This window comes from Fonsecaea pedrosoi (assembly GCF_000835455.1).
Source record: "Fonsecaea pedrosoi CBS 271.37 unplaced genomic scaffold supercont1.1, whole genome shotgun sequence".
In the NCBI taxonomy this organism is placed as follows: Eukaryota; Fungi; Ascomycota; class Eurotiomycetes; order Chaetothyriales; family Herpotrichiellaceae; genus Fonsecaea; species Fonsecaea pedrosoi.
This window is the reverse complement of record NW_013550615.1, coordinates 5,042,503-5,057,150: the sequence shown is the minus strand read 5'-3', so window position 1 is coordinate 5,057,150 and position 14,648 is coordinate 5,042,503. Positions and strand designations below refer to the sequence as shown.

The 14,648-nt window shown below is 51.4% G+C and overlaps 7 protein-coding genes across 7 annotated transcripts; 3 read left to right on the top strand and 4 right to left on the bottom strand.

Annotated features, from left to right (window-relative positions):
• Positions 1–952: 952 nt before the first annotated feature.
• On the top strand, positions 953–2,774 carry Z517_01846 (uncharacterized protein; the record flags this gene model as incomplete). The annotated part of the gene is made up of 7 exons (XM_013434803.1): positions 953–1,069; positions 1,114–1,235; positions 1,293–1,408; positions 1,493–1,673; positions 1,737–1,798; positions 1,855–2,002; positions 2,084–2,774. The coding sequence occupies 7 exons, from the start codon at positions 953–955 to the stop codon at positions 2,772–2,774; spliced, it is 1,437 nt and encodes a 478-aa protein (XP_013290257.1).
• Positions 2,775–3,339: 565 nt separating this feature from the next.
• On the top strand, positions 3,340–4,005 carry Z517_01845 (uncharacterized protein; the record flags this gene model as incomplete). The annotated part of the gene is made up of 2 exons (XM_013434802.1): positions 3,340–3,803; positions 3,867–4,005. The coding sequence occupies 2 exons, from the start codon at positions 3,340–3,342 to the stop codon at positions 4,003–4,005; spliced, it is 603 nt and encodes a 200-aa protein (XP_013290256.1).
• Positions 4,006–4,238: 233 nt separating this feature from the next.
• Z517_01844 (uncharacterized protein) lies at positions 4,239–5,561 on the bottom strand (the record flags this gene model as incomplete). The annotated part of the gene is made up of 1 exon (XM_013434801.1): positions 4,239–5,561. The coding sequence occupies one exon, from the start codon at positions 5,559–5,561 to the stop codon at positions 4,239–4,241; it is 1,323 nt and encodes a 440-aa protein (XP_013290255.1).
• A 1,388-nt stretch (positions 5,562–6,949) lies between these two features.
• Positions 6,950–7,852, top strand: Z517_01843 (uncharacterized protein; the record flags this gene model as incomplete). Its single annotated transcript, XM_013434800.1, has 1 exon — positions 6,950–7,852. One exon carries the CDS (start codon positions 6,950–6,952, stop codon positions 7,850–7,852), a length of 903 nt encoding a protein of 300 aa, XP_013290254.1.
• A 635-nt stretch (positions 7,853–8,487) lies between these two features.
• Positions 8,488–10,892, bottom strand: Z517_01842 (uncharacterized protein; the record flags this gene model as incomplete). The annotated part of the gene is made up of 8 exons (XM_013434799.1): positions 8,488–8,606; positions 8,695–8,923; positions 8,987–9,237; positions 9,303–9,341; positions 9,396–9,467; positions 9,530–9,626; positions 9,702–9,872; positions 9,930–10,892. 8 exons carry the CDS (start codon positions 10,890–10,892, stop codon positions 8,488–8,490), a joined length of 1,941 nt encoding a protein of 646 aa, XP_013290253.1.
• A 682-nt stretch (positions 10,893–11,574) lies between these two features.
• Positions 11,575–12,506, bottom strand: Z517_01841 (uncharacterized protein; the record flags this gene model as incomplete). Its single annotated transcript, XM_013434798.1, has 2 exons — positions 11,575–12,283; positions 12,484–12,506. 2 exons carry the CDS (start codon positions 12,504–12,506, stop codon positions 11,575–11,577), a joined length of 732 nt encoding a protein of 243 aa, XP_013290252.1.
• Positions 12,507–12,932: 426 nt separating this feature from the next.
• Positions 12,933–14,592, bottom strand: Z517_01840 (uncharacterized protein; the record flags this gene model as incomplete). Its single annotated transcript, XM_013434797.1, has 2 exons — positions 12,933–14,037; positions 14,093–14,592. The coding sequence occupies 2 exons, from the start codon at positions 14,590–14,592 to the stop codon at positions 12,933–12,935; spliced, it is 1,605 nt and encodes a 534-aa protein (XP_013290251.1).
• Between the last annotated feature and the right edge of the window lie 56 nt (positions 14,593–14,648).

Here is a 14,648-nt window from a genome sequence, read left to right as displayed (position 1 = left end):
TCAATATTGATGCAGATTCTTCAGCGACGAGGAAGAATCTACTCTATCGGACTGAGTATCGTGTTTGGATGCAGTAGAGATCAGCACTTTTTTCCACCGCGGAGAAAAGTGTCTGTTGCAGGCGAAGCTCACAGTAGAATGAACAATCACATGACACGATTTTCCCACCTCTTAAGCCTTGTCTGACATAATAGATTTTACTTTCCCGCCCGCACACCGATGTGCACCTTAAAAGGCTTGGAAACTCTTGTCAAAAATCTTGTCTGCACACCTCTCCTTACAGCCCATTTCTCACTCATGTTCTCACCTTACGAGAGGCCTGACTTCTGCTTCCGTTATACCGTCAAAGCGAGCATGGCTTGATCATGTGTGGAGAGGTGTCTGGTTCTAAGCGACGGCCATATGGCAACGGACACACACTGCGGTTTCGGATGCTTTCGCCATTTCTGCTCAGTTAACCCAACCACGTCGAACTGGCGGAGCCCCCCAATGCGATGAGACTATGTGGTAGGAATAGCCTTGCTGTTTGGCCGCGCCCCCACCTCTGTGGTTGCAACTGACGCCACGAGTCTCAGACCCCTAGTCAACGCGTCCAGCTCCATCGGGATGGGCTCTAGGACCAGAGTTGCTCCGTAGGCAAATGGGCAAAGAGACGGGAACTTCGCGACTACCTACTCAAAGGACAATGTGATGGCGCTAAGGCGTTGCCTGAATTGCTACGGTGTACCCACCGTAGCCTATCACAACCAGTCTCCGTTTATCACGCAATGGCTTACTGCGATGATAAGCTGAATACTTGAGAAATCTTTCTCGCAGATAACACCCTTGCCCACGGTCTTCCAGCAGCCCTACCACTTGTTGAATTGCTCTTAAAACCCTGCCAGGATCTCGCAAGTTCTCCCTCTCTCCACATCTCTCAACAACTTAGTTCCTGGAGAAACAGCCACGCACAATGTCCAAATCCACCTACGCCGACGAAAAGCAGGTAGATACTCTCTACCAAGTTGCTGGTGACGAACAAAATGGGAATGCACCTGTCGAAGTCTTTAGTGCTTTGGTTGCTGAAGGTGTGCCTTTCATCAGCTGTAAAAAGGCCATATGATCTACTAACAGGATATTCCCACAGACCACAAACACGACATCAAGCTTCGAACCATGTCCTGGCAGAAAGCAGCCTGGTTGCTGGCCGGCGATCAGGTCTGTCTCGCCATTATGGCCCAAACATGGTCACTGTCGTAAGGCTTTCTAATTGCATTTCCATCCCCACAGCACTGATCATGATGCCTCATCAGCGTCCTCGGATGGGTGCCTGGTATCATCACCATGGTGGGTGCTGGTATCTTCTTTTGGATCACCTCCATTACCATGCACAAATTTATCATGAAGCATCCACAAATCAAGGATATTTGTAAGTCCGTTCTCCTTTCTCTTGGGACGATCGGGGCCCTCTACAGTTCCGCCTGGATTCTCCGGCTGACTGTCGTTACAAAAGGTGACTTTGGTTACTACGCCTTTGGCAAGAGTCGAATCGCATACGAATGGACTGGATTCATGTTGCTCGCCAATAACATCCTCCTTATTGGCTTCCACGTCCTCACTGGTGCCAAAGTCCTCAACACTTTATCGAATCACTCCCAATGTACCGTTGTCTTCTCGATCATCGTCATGCTGATGTATGTGTCTCTCGAATCTGACGTGCCCTTCTTGATATATCCTCCGGCGCTAACGGTGAACAGGGGTATCATTATGTCTGTTCCTAGGACTTTACGTCATATCTCTTTCATGTCAATGTTTTCAGGTAAGCCTTCAGTCAGTCTAGCCACCACCGCTTCATTCGCCAATCCATAGACACAGCTGCCTGCATGGCAATCTCGATCCTCCTCTTTCTGATCTTTGCCGGCATTGAGCAACATCCTGGTTTTGGGTACCACGGTGTTTATCCTGCGGCTGGAGAGGTCAGAACCTACGCTTTCCCACTCCCTGGCACTACTTGGGTCGATTGGTAAGTGTCACCGAGAAGGATCTTATACAGCATAGGCTTTCCTAGGAGCATTCTTTTGCCTCGCTGCTAATGATAAGACAGTCTAAATTCAGTATTAAATGTTACATTTTTATGGATACCCCAGATCCTATTTCCAACTTTCATCGCAGAGATGGAGAAGCCACAAGATTTCCCCAAGTCCCTCGCGGTTCTCGCTGCCATTTCCACCTTCTTGTTCATCTGCCCTCCAGCTATCGGGTTCCACTACTTGGGTCAATATTCGACTGCTCCAGCTTTCGGCAGCCTGGGAATTACGGCTTACAAGAAAGGGTCCTTCGCATTCGTTATTGTGCCAACTCTCGTCATCGGCGTGATTTACGCAAATGTCACAGCCAAGTTTATATACTTCCGGGTCATGGGCAAGTCTCGTCATGCTCATAGCAACACTGTCACCGGATGGGGTGTCTGGATTCTGGTCATGGCTGGGATCTGGGTCGTCTCATTCATCTTTGCTGAGGTTATCCCCAGCATGGGAGACTTCCTCTCTCTACTTGGAGCGGCATTCGATTCATTCTTCGGTTTTATCTTCTTTGCAGTGGCGTACTACCATTTGTACAAGGGGAGACTATTCAATGGTGTGTATAGGTCTATCATGACAGTGACCCACGTTTTCGTCATGCTTGTCGGACTGTTCTTACTTGGACCGGGGCTCTATGCCGCCGTCAAAGCCATCATGGCGGACTACTCAGGTGGTGCTACGCCGGCATTCAGCTGTGCGGATCTGTCCATCTAGCCGTGGCTGTTGGTCAGGGGAAGGATTGTTCTAGACGCGTTACACAACTTGTATACCTGTTGCAGAAACAATCAACGGCTTCTCAATCCCGGGCTTCCATCACAGCCCCGGCGGAAAGCCTTCCGATGTTGTGGTGTCAAAACAGTCTTTTCTTTTGCTTGCTTTATTTCCTGGGTATCTCTCTGTTGTGTCCTCATTGTTTGCTAGCTTCCTCCCGGGCTGATGTTTGCTCTTTGGGGCTGCCTCCGACTTTCCGGCATCTTACAGTAATTGAATGGCAGGGGGGTCCTTTGTTTGACACGGGATCATGTTCCACTCCTCACCCAGGGCTAATGCAGGATATGTGTGGGAAGTTTTTTATCACCAGCAAACTCTCCCAGCAAAGCACCATCGGAAAGGGCACATGAGAAGAGTATAAGAAGCGAGAGATATCACTTCAGACCTATCGCTGGGCTAAATCACTCCATCCTCTGCCATCAACAACCCATCAACAGGCTGGTCATTCAATCCTCACTATCAACAGTCCATCGACATCATTGTGGCTTGGTTGCAACATCTCAGCACAATGGCACCGTGCAACTTCGCGTCCTCTCCACACAAATGTGTGTTCTGTGACTTCAACAACACATCGTATGCGACAACTTGCGAAGCCTGCCGAGCGGTGACAATACCCTCCAAAGGCGACCAGCGGCAGCCTCTCGACTGGGAGATCTACGCCTTCGGCCCACTGCGACCACCAGTCATCGAGGCAACCGCGATCGATCATTCGGGCAGCACTCTCTCGGCAGTGCTTGGTCGTTTCTCCAGATCTGCTATCTACGTCGGAGACGCTAGGCTACAAGTCCTTCTTGTCCGCGTTCCCGATGGAGACATCAGCTTTTCGGTCGGGCCGCCTCCCAGCATGCGTGACAATGCAGCAGGTTCTACGGAAACCGTTACATGGGGCAGTGACACACAGCAGATGTTTCGTATTGCAGTGGAACACATTCTAGGTCCTGGAAACACATTCTTTGGCAAGTATGACCTGCTGTGGTCTTTCCCTTCGCCTTGGCCTTTTCCCCAACTCGCGAATTTTACACTAACAGAGGACAGACGTTGGAGGGAGAAATCGTCTGATGCGCATCTTGTCGAAGATGAGATGTGGATTTCTTACTCCACGGGCAGACGTCTAGGGAGAAGAGAGAGAAGGGAGGGCGGGGGAGTTCGTTTAGGCAACGCTATGCGGAACTAGCAATAGGAGTGTATCGGTTTGACGGCTATGCGCAGAGAGAGAAAGAGGATGTCAAGTTTACAAGGGGAAGAAAAGAATCAACGGACACAGCGCAAGTAGAGGCACCCAGATTGAAATATTTCAAGTCAATTTCTCCAGATACCCAGTCTGTGAAGGATACGAAACTCGCGAAACTCGCAGAACTCCCATGCAGAATTTCTTATCCCCTCTTCATCTCCTGCTGCTGTTGTATCCTAGAAGCAGAACGGAAAGCGGGACCTTTCGGTTGAGTCGGCTGTGTCTTTGATAACGTTGTTGCTGTCGTACTTTTCATTTCTGTAGGCGTCCAAACCCTTGGGCTTATGCTCCAGAAAGACTCCGAACGCGGGCCCGGGGATGGTGCCTCCGAAAGGCTGACATTTGCAAAATCGGGGACGCCAGAAACCTATCACAGGCGCGTCCTTGGGTGGGTGGTGCTCTGCATGGAGTGTAGTCCTGCCGAAAGCCCGAACAACTAGTCCCAACGCTACCCTAATCTTTGTGAAGACAGGGCCATCAAAGACAAAGTCTGGGTGGACTCTTGACCAGAGGGGATTATCCTTGTCGTTGTAGAATTCTTCCTGGCCGCAGCCATCGAACAAGAAGACGGCATAGTATTCTGCCCACCACGGATAGTACCCAGCCATCTCCCAATCGACAATGGCTTGGATCTTGTCATCCTGGACGATAATGTTGGTCATGTTGAGATCGGTATGGCTCAGAACATACGGTCCTCCTCTTGGAAAGTTATCTTTGATTTCTTGGAGCTTCTCTTCGATGACCGTCGGGTCCGTGGTATCGTGGACGATACTGAGGCCAAGGCGGAGATCGGGCGTCATATTCTCGAGCCATTCGTCTTCGGTGAACCCCATTTTAATACAGGTCGGTGAATGGCGCCTCCAGCAGATAGCCACAAGGTTGTCCTCGAGTTCATCCCCATTGACCCTTTGTGGGCGCGGTGCCGTAAACTGTCGTAGTTGTTTGAGGAAGTCAACCATTTGGTCCCTATAACCTTGCTTTTGTTCAGGAGTCAATGTGTGCCAGATTGCCGAGAGATGCACGCCCGGCGCTCTCGATATGAGTGTAAACTGGATAGGATCCTCCGGATCACTCAGGAGTTGCATCTGCTTGGGCAGGGGGATAGTAAGGCCAGGCTGTTCGTGGAGAAATTTCCACGTCATATACTCAGCCCCCATTGATTTATCGTTTGGCTGATCGCGTATGAGCCACTTGGATCCAATTGACCACAAGCCCATGTTGAACCGGGCATGCATGATTCTGATGCGTGACAGGTAGCTGGAAGTAGTTTGATCGTACGCGGTCCAGCCACATGAAGAGCATAACTCCTGCTTGCTCTCATCCGAGTACCCCCGTACGAACCGTTGATAGATACCATCGATCTTCCCGGGATAGTAACCACTGTTGTAACAATTTCTGTGATTCTTGAAAGGTTTGAACGGCAAAAGACCTTTGTGGTGGCGCTCCGGATGGGTATAGTCGTATTCGACCACAGGATTTCCATTGTCCCAATCAAGCATCGTTATGTGTCACACTCTCGCGGTGCAGTTGTTGAGTGACTAGGCTGGTGTCGTGTCAGACGGAAAGTTCAGGAGTTTGCGAGGCGAAGGAAGGAAAGAAAGATTGCATTGCAGACTTTGCGCCTTTTTATGGGACCCAAAAGACTCCCCCTTGAGAGAAATGGTGCTCGGCAAGACTCTGCCCAGATTCCGCAAGCCGCGACAGTGCAGCATTCCAACCATGTTTACCATCGTAGTCATCAAGGGGGGATTTGCTTTTGGAGAATGCCGACCTCTTGCTCTGATTCAGGCCATATGGAGAGCCGAAGTATGCAAGGGACTAGAGCCCAGACTTCCGGCGCGTCACCTACGGCACCTTACATGACCAATCGCTGGTCGTCTCTGTCATGCTGCAAGGGGGTTTTAATAATTTCCCCAAAGAACAACAGCGGGATCCGACGACGGCTGGATACTTTGTACACAGCAACAGAATTCCACACCTCTACATTCCTACAACGATTTAGTCTTGCAAAGAAAGAGTCGAGGACTTGGCAATACTATTTGCGTCAGATCCTGGGTTTGGCCCCTTTCATTTCGAGCTGATGATGCTGTGAGGGGGAGAGTCAAAGCGGGATCACTAGGACAGATTCTGTTAGACACTATATGGGAGTCTGAAAAAGGAATGTCTTCCGAGAGCCTCGCGATGGCAACTAGCTTGTCTTGAGCTACTAAGTTTAGTTAGACTGATTCTAGCTAGGTACAACTAATTACTCGGCACATACCGCGTACTCTGCATTTAGCTAGTTTCCCCCACAACCAATAACCCGCATACATGTACCTTTTGGACTTCTACCATCGTCACATATGCAGCCGTTGTCCCGCACTCCACCATCACCACGACCAACTGAGTATCGAGGAGCCGTACCCATTGGTACTTGTCGTTTACAGAATACAACTCTCACATAGGAGGATGTCCGGCATGCATCCGGGTTAACAAGCCCAAGCACGGCCCGAGCACGGAGAAAACGGGCCCGGTCCAATACGCGGTGTTGGAAGGTGTCGGTACATATTGTCAACCTCTGGGCATATTAGCAAGCACAATAGGGCCAGAAGTCTTGCTTACAATATGGCAAAGCGGAAATTGGACCGCCTAAGTTATCGTTCGGCAGGCAGTTCTGACTCTCGACTCTGATTATTGTGATGTTCACTTCTTGTTTGCGAAGCCCCGGAGTCCATAAAAGTTACAAGCACCCCAGCCCGTTCTCTTCTGACTCGCTCTTGCCGAGTGTTGAGGTGAGTGTAGCACCTTGACGTCGTCTCTCCCTCGCGAACTCTTTCCCTTTACCATTGGAGAGCTCTCCACGACAACTCCCGCAAACCCTGCTCGGGGGAACCCCCTCCAGTCTATCATGGACCAACTTCCCCAACTTGGAAGATCAATCTGGGAAGTCATTCCGAAGACTTCGGAAATATACGCGTCTCTTTTGAACAGAAGCTCCAAAGATGCGATTCTGGGTAGCAGCCTCGAAGTTGCAAGCTACGGCCCGGACCCTCGCCAAAAGTTGGACGTGTATGCCGCCGAATCGAGCACTGCGCCGATCCTAGTCTTCCTATACGGTGGAGCTTGGGTCGAAGGTGACAGGGTCATTGACAGCATACCCGGTGGGCTCGTGTACCGAAATCTCGGCTACTATTTCGCGAAGAAGCAAGGGTTTGAGACGATAATCCCCGACTATCGCCTGGTGCGTCATGGTGCGAGATACCCCGCGGGATCGGAAGACCTCGCCCTGGTCTTGAGATACGTTAGGGAGAGATATGGTACGGATCGACCGTTGTTTGTCCTGGGGAACTCTGCAGGAGGCGTCAACACCATGTCGTGGCTGCTGGACGATGCTTTCCACCAAAGCCGCGAGACGAGCAAGGTGACGGGAATCATCAGCTTAGGGGCTCTGATGGACTTTGACCACCTCCCGCCGCCATTTCCAGATCTCCTCTTACAGTACTTCGAGGAGGGCTACACCGCAAGATCTCCGATCGCACTACTGCGGTCTGCGGCGTTGAAAGGGCAGCTGAAAAAGGGGTGGCCGGCACTGCTGATTCTCTGGAGTGAACTGGATCCCGACGTTATAGTCGAGACCAACAATGACTTTGTCGCCGAGTTGAGAAAGAATGGCGTCACAACAGATGCCGAAGTGATAATGGGCCACAATCACATCAGCCCACCCATGTCTCTGGGAACAGGGCTGAAGTCTGAGGAGGAATGGGGTGCGTCAGTTGCCGCCTGGGTCAGGCAGCATGTAAACAGGACTTGATTGCGCTCGGCTTTTGCAAGTGCTAGGTAGACCTTTTGATTCGAAGACAGGGATCGTACAGTAGGTAGGGAAAGCAACCAAGTGGATGTTTCTCAAAACGACGACGAAGTCTGTGACCCTTTGTGAAACCGTGATTGCGACCATCGAGGTTGGGCGTCGCGTATACACACGAACGTTCCTACTGACTTGGCCAGGTCGATGGACACATTGAGGGTATAACCCTAGATCAAGGTCTCACGACCTTTTCACGACAGAGTCGCCTAGCGGAGCATTAGCTCGTCACAGGAGGAGGCACGACTAAAGGGGTGATTGTGCGATTTTGGTCTGTCTAGTTGTACAAGTCACACACAGGTGATAGAGACCAGGAGAGTGTACATTAAGACGGGGACAGGTTTGAGGTCCTCTAAATCTAGGGAGAGGAAGACTGGACATTGCAAAAAGGGAGCATATTGACACACACACACACACACACACACTCTCTCTCTCTCTCTCTCTCTCTCTCTCTCTCTCTCTCCTCTCTCTTTCTCTCTCTCTCTCTCTCTCTCTCTCACCTCGTTACAGAAGAAAATCCGTATTTCGAACTAATGCCTCACCAGAGGTTGAAAAGTTCGTATATCCGCTTCTGCAAAACTCTTTCACGCATCGTACACTCTCAGCGGAGTCCCCATCAAGTGTGCTTTGATCTGCAAGGCAATGAATCGACCATAGTACCTTGCAATGCCGATGTCGCCCCCAGTGAACCACAGTCCCGGATCTAGAAAGGGAGAAAGAAACGTTAGTCCCCATTGTTTACCTCTGCCTTTTGTTGTCTCTGGCAGATAGATGATGGAGGAGGTGCTTACGCCCAGCATATTTGAATGCTCCTCTCAGCTCCCCTTCGGCATCCACCCTCCAGAAATCGTCGAGCTGATCCGCAATCTCGGGCCCGACTATCCGTCCGGCGATCTGGCGCAGGTTGCCCACAAAGCCCGTGGTGAAGACAATCACGTCGGCTTTGAGCTCCGTGCCGTCGTCGAATGCGAGCCCCGTGGCCGTGTAGTGGGTGGGAGAACTTCCGGACTTGACCTTGATCTGAGACGTCGTCCTCAGTAAGCGGGTGGACAGGTTCAGTTGGGACTCCTACTCATGACCTACCGATCCGTCGCTGATCTTCGCCGAGGCCCCCACGTCCATGTAGTGGCCGCCGAGACGTTCGAACAGGATGTGCATCAGGTCTCCGTATCTTTCGACGTCGAAGCCTGCCTTTTGGAGGGCATCGAACCGCTCGCTATCATCCCGGGCCATTGCGTGCAGGAGGTTCAGGATGATTTGGCGGCGGATGGAAGCAGGGAAGGAAAAGCTCTCCCCGTCAGCTTTCTCGGTTGGAGTGTCGAGGTTGTAGAATGCTATATTTGACCCCTCAGTGCTTTTTTTTTTCTAAGACGATATCGCTTCTTTGGGGACCCAATACCTTTGGTCACTGCCATGTAGTGTTCAGCCGGGAGTACATCTAAGAAAATGTCAGTCTTTGAGACAGAACGCAAAGGGAAGAGGTATCATGTACATGTCCGACCCCTCTGAACCATCGTCACCGATGCAAGACCCGCATTCAACATGTCCTCGGCGACATCATGTCCTGAGGGTATCGCGTTAGAGAGACAATTGGGCAACATGTCTATAGATGACAAGTCGACTCACCGGTATTTGCCGAGCCCACAACGACTCCGTGGAGTCCGCGCCAGTCATTCGAATTTTGATAGTCGGATGAATGCAGGACGATGCCTTTGAACTGTTCCTATGGGGTGACTATCAGCCGTGTTCACCGCTTAAAAATGCCGGGCAAAGACAGCCGCCGGTGGTCAGTGTTTACCCTGTTCGGCAACGAGGGCATCATGGGCCACCGTCCGCCTGAACCGCCGGCAAAGACGAGATGGAATGCCGTCACGGAAACTTCTTCACCGCCTCGACTCAACCTGCAAGTCCAGATCTTCTGTTGAGTTGACCACGAGCTGGAGATGAGTTCGGTCGACTGCCAGATATTCTGCGGCGTCTGTCAGCCGCGGAGGTCAGATGAACCTGATGATATTTGAGCACGTACAATTCCGAATCTCTTGACATAGTCTTTGTGGCCTTTTGCAATATCCGCCTTTGTCAGAAACTCGGGATATGAGTTGTCGTAGGTGCGGTAGAAGGGCAAGTGTCCTGCAAGTCTGAAATTAATCATGGAGAACCACGACGTCGAAGTACCAAATACTTGCCATATTCTCGAGACGTGTGGACTAATCTCATGGTCAGCTCTGGATATATGGCGGCGACTTGATGGTGGTACAAATTCCCGGAAGGAGGGATTGGACTCACGCTTGGTGGAATCGTATCTTGTATTCCAACTGTCTCCCACGGACTCGAACTTGTCGACCACGAGATAAGAGACGTTCAAAGCTTGCAGGCGTCCACCGATTCCCAGTCCTGCTTGACCCCCGCCGATTACAAGAGCGTCAAAGTGTTGAGAAAGTCCGTTGTCCCTCTCTTTGATGTGAGGCACGACTGGGTCCAGGACATCGACGTTGCCATAATCCGCCACCTCGTCCAGGATCGTGCGGATCATCCAGATCTTCCATCCTTTGTTGTCGGTCGGCACCAGAGAGATGAACCCGGAGCAGCGCAGTTGAAGACCACCCGGCGAGGCGCGGAAGGTGAATTGTGCATCGATCCAGGACGAGGCGTCGAGCACGCTGAAGACCTTTGCAGTGCCCGGCGTCAGCTGCAAGTCGTCGACCTGGCCGTGGCGACCAAACGTGTTTGTCCACGCCTCCGTCACGCTCGGTGCGCTGTAGAAGGTCCGGAACGTGCCCGTCAATGCCAGTAAATCTCTCCAGATCACAGACTCTGTGACATCGTCCACTGACAGCGATAGGAGTCGTGGCAGATGGGCGCGAGCGACTGCTTCACAGTCCGTGTCTGCCGGGATCTGGGACTTTGGCAAAGAGCCTGGAAGTTCGCCGATTGCCACGGTTGGAGTCCGCTTCGAGACTCGATTCGAGGATACACTGTCGTTACTCATTGTCGTTTGCTTTATGCTGTGATTCGGGCCTTTTGATCCTCCAAATACTTCGAGATAGATTGTTACCCGGCTGTGCGTCTCATGTTTCTGCCCTCAACCTCAAATACTCCTGGATTGTTGACGTGCCAGCCACCCATCCTGCGGATCCTAATTCCGCACTGGTGACTGTGACACCTTTCATTCCTCATCAACGAGTTTTGGCAGGTCGGTGTTCCACGGTCTTTAGACGAACTCTTGTCACCTGTCAAGCTTGGTAATGTCAACGACAGGGGGGGACGGGCCGTGTCCGCTCCGTTATGACAGCTTCTCCTCATGTTATGCTAAGCAGACCCCGGGTTGGACACTGCTAGCCCCCAGTAGACTCCGGGGTTGTGCGTTCATACCTGCAGGAGACCTCTCGTTGATGACTGATGAATGCGCGAGGCCCCCCGTCAGGTCTGGGGGTATTGTTTACAACGGCCCCCAGAGATATCGGAGCTCAATACTCCATACCCATGGCGTCTAGCGAGACTGGGAATATAGGTTAGGCGGCCGCCTGTTATATCTGACGTATAGCCAAGAGATAGGTAAGGGTGCCTACAAGCTCAGAAAATCTCGTTTCATACTAGGTAACATTTATCATTTGAATGAGCGTAAACAGTACCTTTAGTGTACGCCCTCATCACCAACCTGCAGGGCAACTCTACTGGAATATAGAACCACCACGTCTTCTCTTTCTTCCCTCTGCTTCAACAGCATCAATGAATTGACTTGGCATGTCACTCGTCGTAAAAGCAGCACTCGTGATTAGGTAGCTCTCCCTGAAGGCATTCCACAATCTAACGTCCTTTGGGTGCTCCGAGACCGGACGAGGATAGTAGGGGTCATTGAAATAAAAGCCGCGTTCGAGCTGTTTGACACCATCCATATCCTCCGGGAAAGCCTTGCACTGATCAAAATCGAGGAGCCAAAGGCCGATCGATCGGTGTCTGAAATCGACTTCAGAAGCGAGCCTTCCCACGTCAAACCTGCTTGTGGCCTCCAGTTCGGCGGCGAGAGGTCGTCTCTTTTCAGCGGGCGCACTGCCGAAAACGAACTCCACATCATTGGCATCGAGTTTCACCTTCCAGTGGATAATTGCTAACGTCTGCGCCAGAGTCTCGGCGTACAGTACAGTGTCGAGTCGCAAGAATTCCATCTCATTAACCGTCATGTCGAAGTTGCGGAGTCTGAATGTGTTAGTTGTTGGTCGACTTTGTCTTCGACCAAGATAAATGCGGATCAAGCAGTCCTTATTTTCCTGTTGCGATAAGAAGTTCTCCTTGTTTTGTTTGACATCTGTGGGTGCGAAGGCGTCAACAAGAGCCGAGCGCACCGGTAATGGAACTGGAAAGATCCGCTCAGGATTTGTTCTGGACCATATTGTTGAAGACAGGTCTCATCAAGACAAGTTAAGCCGGACATCTCGCCGGCACACCGTAGGTCAGATGTCATGAGTGACTTGAGAGAGTCAGTGACAATGTTACTTACTATGAAAGGAGATCTTCTGAGCTTGTAGGCACCCTCACCTATCTCTTAGCTATACGTCAGATGTCACAGGCGGCCGACTAACCTATATTTCCAGTCGAAGGCCATCATAAGAGGTAACGAAAATAGAGTCTATCGTCTACTGATCAGCTGAGGAAGGAGCGTTCAGGAAATTACGGAAGGCACAAGGCCCTTATATAAAACACCAAGGTCCTTATATGGAACACGGTGGCTTCGGCTCCAGCATCAAGTTAATCTTTAAACATGTAGTTCCAGCGTGTTCTGCAGTCGTTCGTTGTACTAGTGAGGACTTATTCTCAGTACCACATTCTTGCCTATGGCTACCAAGGATCCATGTCAAATGCGATTCGAGTACCACACTGCTTGCGGTTTGGCAGCCTCGCGGTACTAAAGTTTGTGCTGGGTGATGACTCACTTTTCCGCCATAATTCTTGCCAAAAGTGACGATATTTAGAGGGTGGAGCTGGTTCCAAGGTGTATACGCATTGTCGGTGGCTGTGGTGAGCGACGTAGTCATTTGGAGTAAACAGACCTCCCCTCCCTGAATCGTTTGCCATAGAAGACAAGTACCCAAGGGACAAAGCTGAGGAGAGCTGCAAACCCGCCCAAGAAGCTTGACGCACCGCCCGTCGTCATAGCTTTGTACATCTGGGTTGTCACCAGGGGAAAGACTCCTCCCAGAGCATTGCGGCAGAAGCTTTGCGCTGCAATCGCCGAGCTCGCGGATGTGCCGTACACATCTGCCAGGTAGTTGAAGACGGCGAGATAGATGCTAAGGATTCCCATGGTGGCGACGCCTATGGCAATGGTGGGAACCATCCAGTGGATCGAGGGGTAACTCGTCCAACCAAACATGAATAGTCCGATGGGAAGGAGAGGGCCTTGAAGACAGCTGCCGTAAAGACGAGTCTCAGGCTCATTCTTTACGGTTGTCCTCAGTAATTTCCTCGTCAGGTCCTCTTGCACCGTTCCCAGTGCCGTCGCAACCAGACAACCGATACAAGAAGATGCAAAGACGGCGTTGGACTGCGCCGGGTCAAATCCATGCGTCTGCCCAAAGACAAGCGGAATGGACGACAGACAGATGTACAGCACGGACCAGCTGAAAGCTGCCCAGAGGGAGAAGAAGAAGACCACCGCGTCAGTGAACAGAAGACAGAATGGCCGTGTAAGGGAGACGGCAACCTGTTTTCTCAAAGGCGCCGACACAGCACCTGTCTCTATCTTCCAGCGTATACGTTGAGGAGGCGTGGTAGATGGAGAGTGGTAATGATCAAAGAGCCCGACCTGCTCTCGTGATTCATACCAATGGTTCAAGGCTTGGGCTTTTGATCGCAGGATCACGTCTTCTCGAGACTCCCGAAAGCAAACAGCCATGACAGCGAGCACAACTCCAATGACGACCGTCTGGACATGGAAAATCCAGCGCCAGGTAGTGCCTTGGGCTATGAAGCCGGCAAGAAGAGGACCCAGGCCCACGCCAAACACAGCTGCTCCGGAGAAAAGAGCCATTGGCAGATTGCGATCTCGAGCATGGTAGATATCGGCTACCAGGCCTCCGACCATTGTCGAGAAGGTCGAGCTACCGACTCCAGCGAAGAAGCGGGATATCAACATCCTGCAGATTGTCACCGTCAGTCTACTTTCCACCGTGCTTTTGCTCGGCTTCTCACCCTGCATATGTTGGAGTGACTGCGCAGCAGATGTTGCATACAAGGAACACGATGCCGCTGGCGAGGAAGACGGGCTTTCTGCCCCTGACCTCGGAGAATGGTGCCAGAGCCATCGGTGCAATGGCAAAGCCCATGTTGAAAGACGTGATCCCCACCATCACAGCCACATGGCTGACGTGGAATTCCTCTGCCATTTGCTCAGCGCCGGGTGAATATGCGCTCGCCGCAAAAGACGCAAAGATTGTTGCGACACAAGCAATACAGAGCATTACGTTCTTCCGAGCCGGCGACCATTCAGAGGGACGGACATAGCGATCAAGTTTTGGAGCCTTCACTTTTGGGCTGGCTTCACCAAGAGGACGCTTTGTCGGCGGGAGAGATAGTTTAGTCTCAAAGTTCAGGTCAAGATAGGTGATGCTTGACTCTTTGTCGAGGGCAGGGCACTTGATGTCTTTGTGAAAAGCAGAAGGTGTTGCTGTTGGCACAGTAGGTGGTGGCATCCTGAGTGATAGCACGGTGCAACTGTAGAATATCGTTCGTCTTCTGCGGCGAAGGT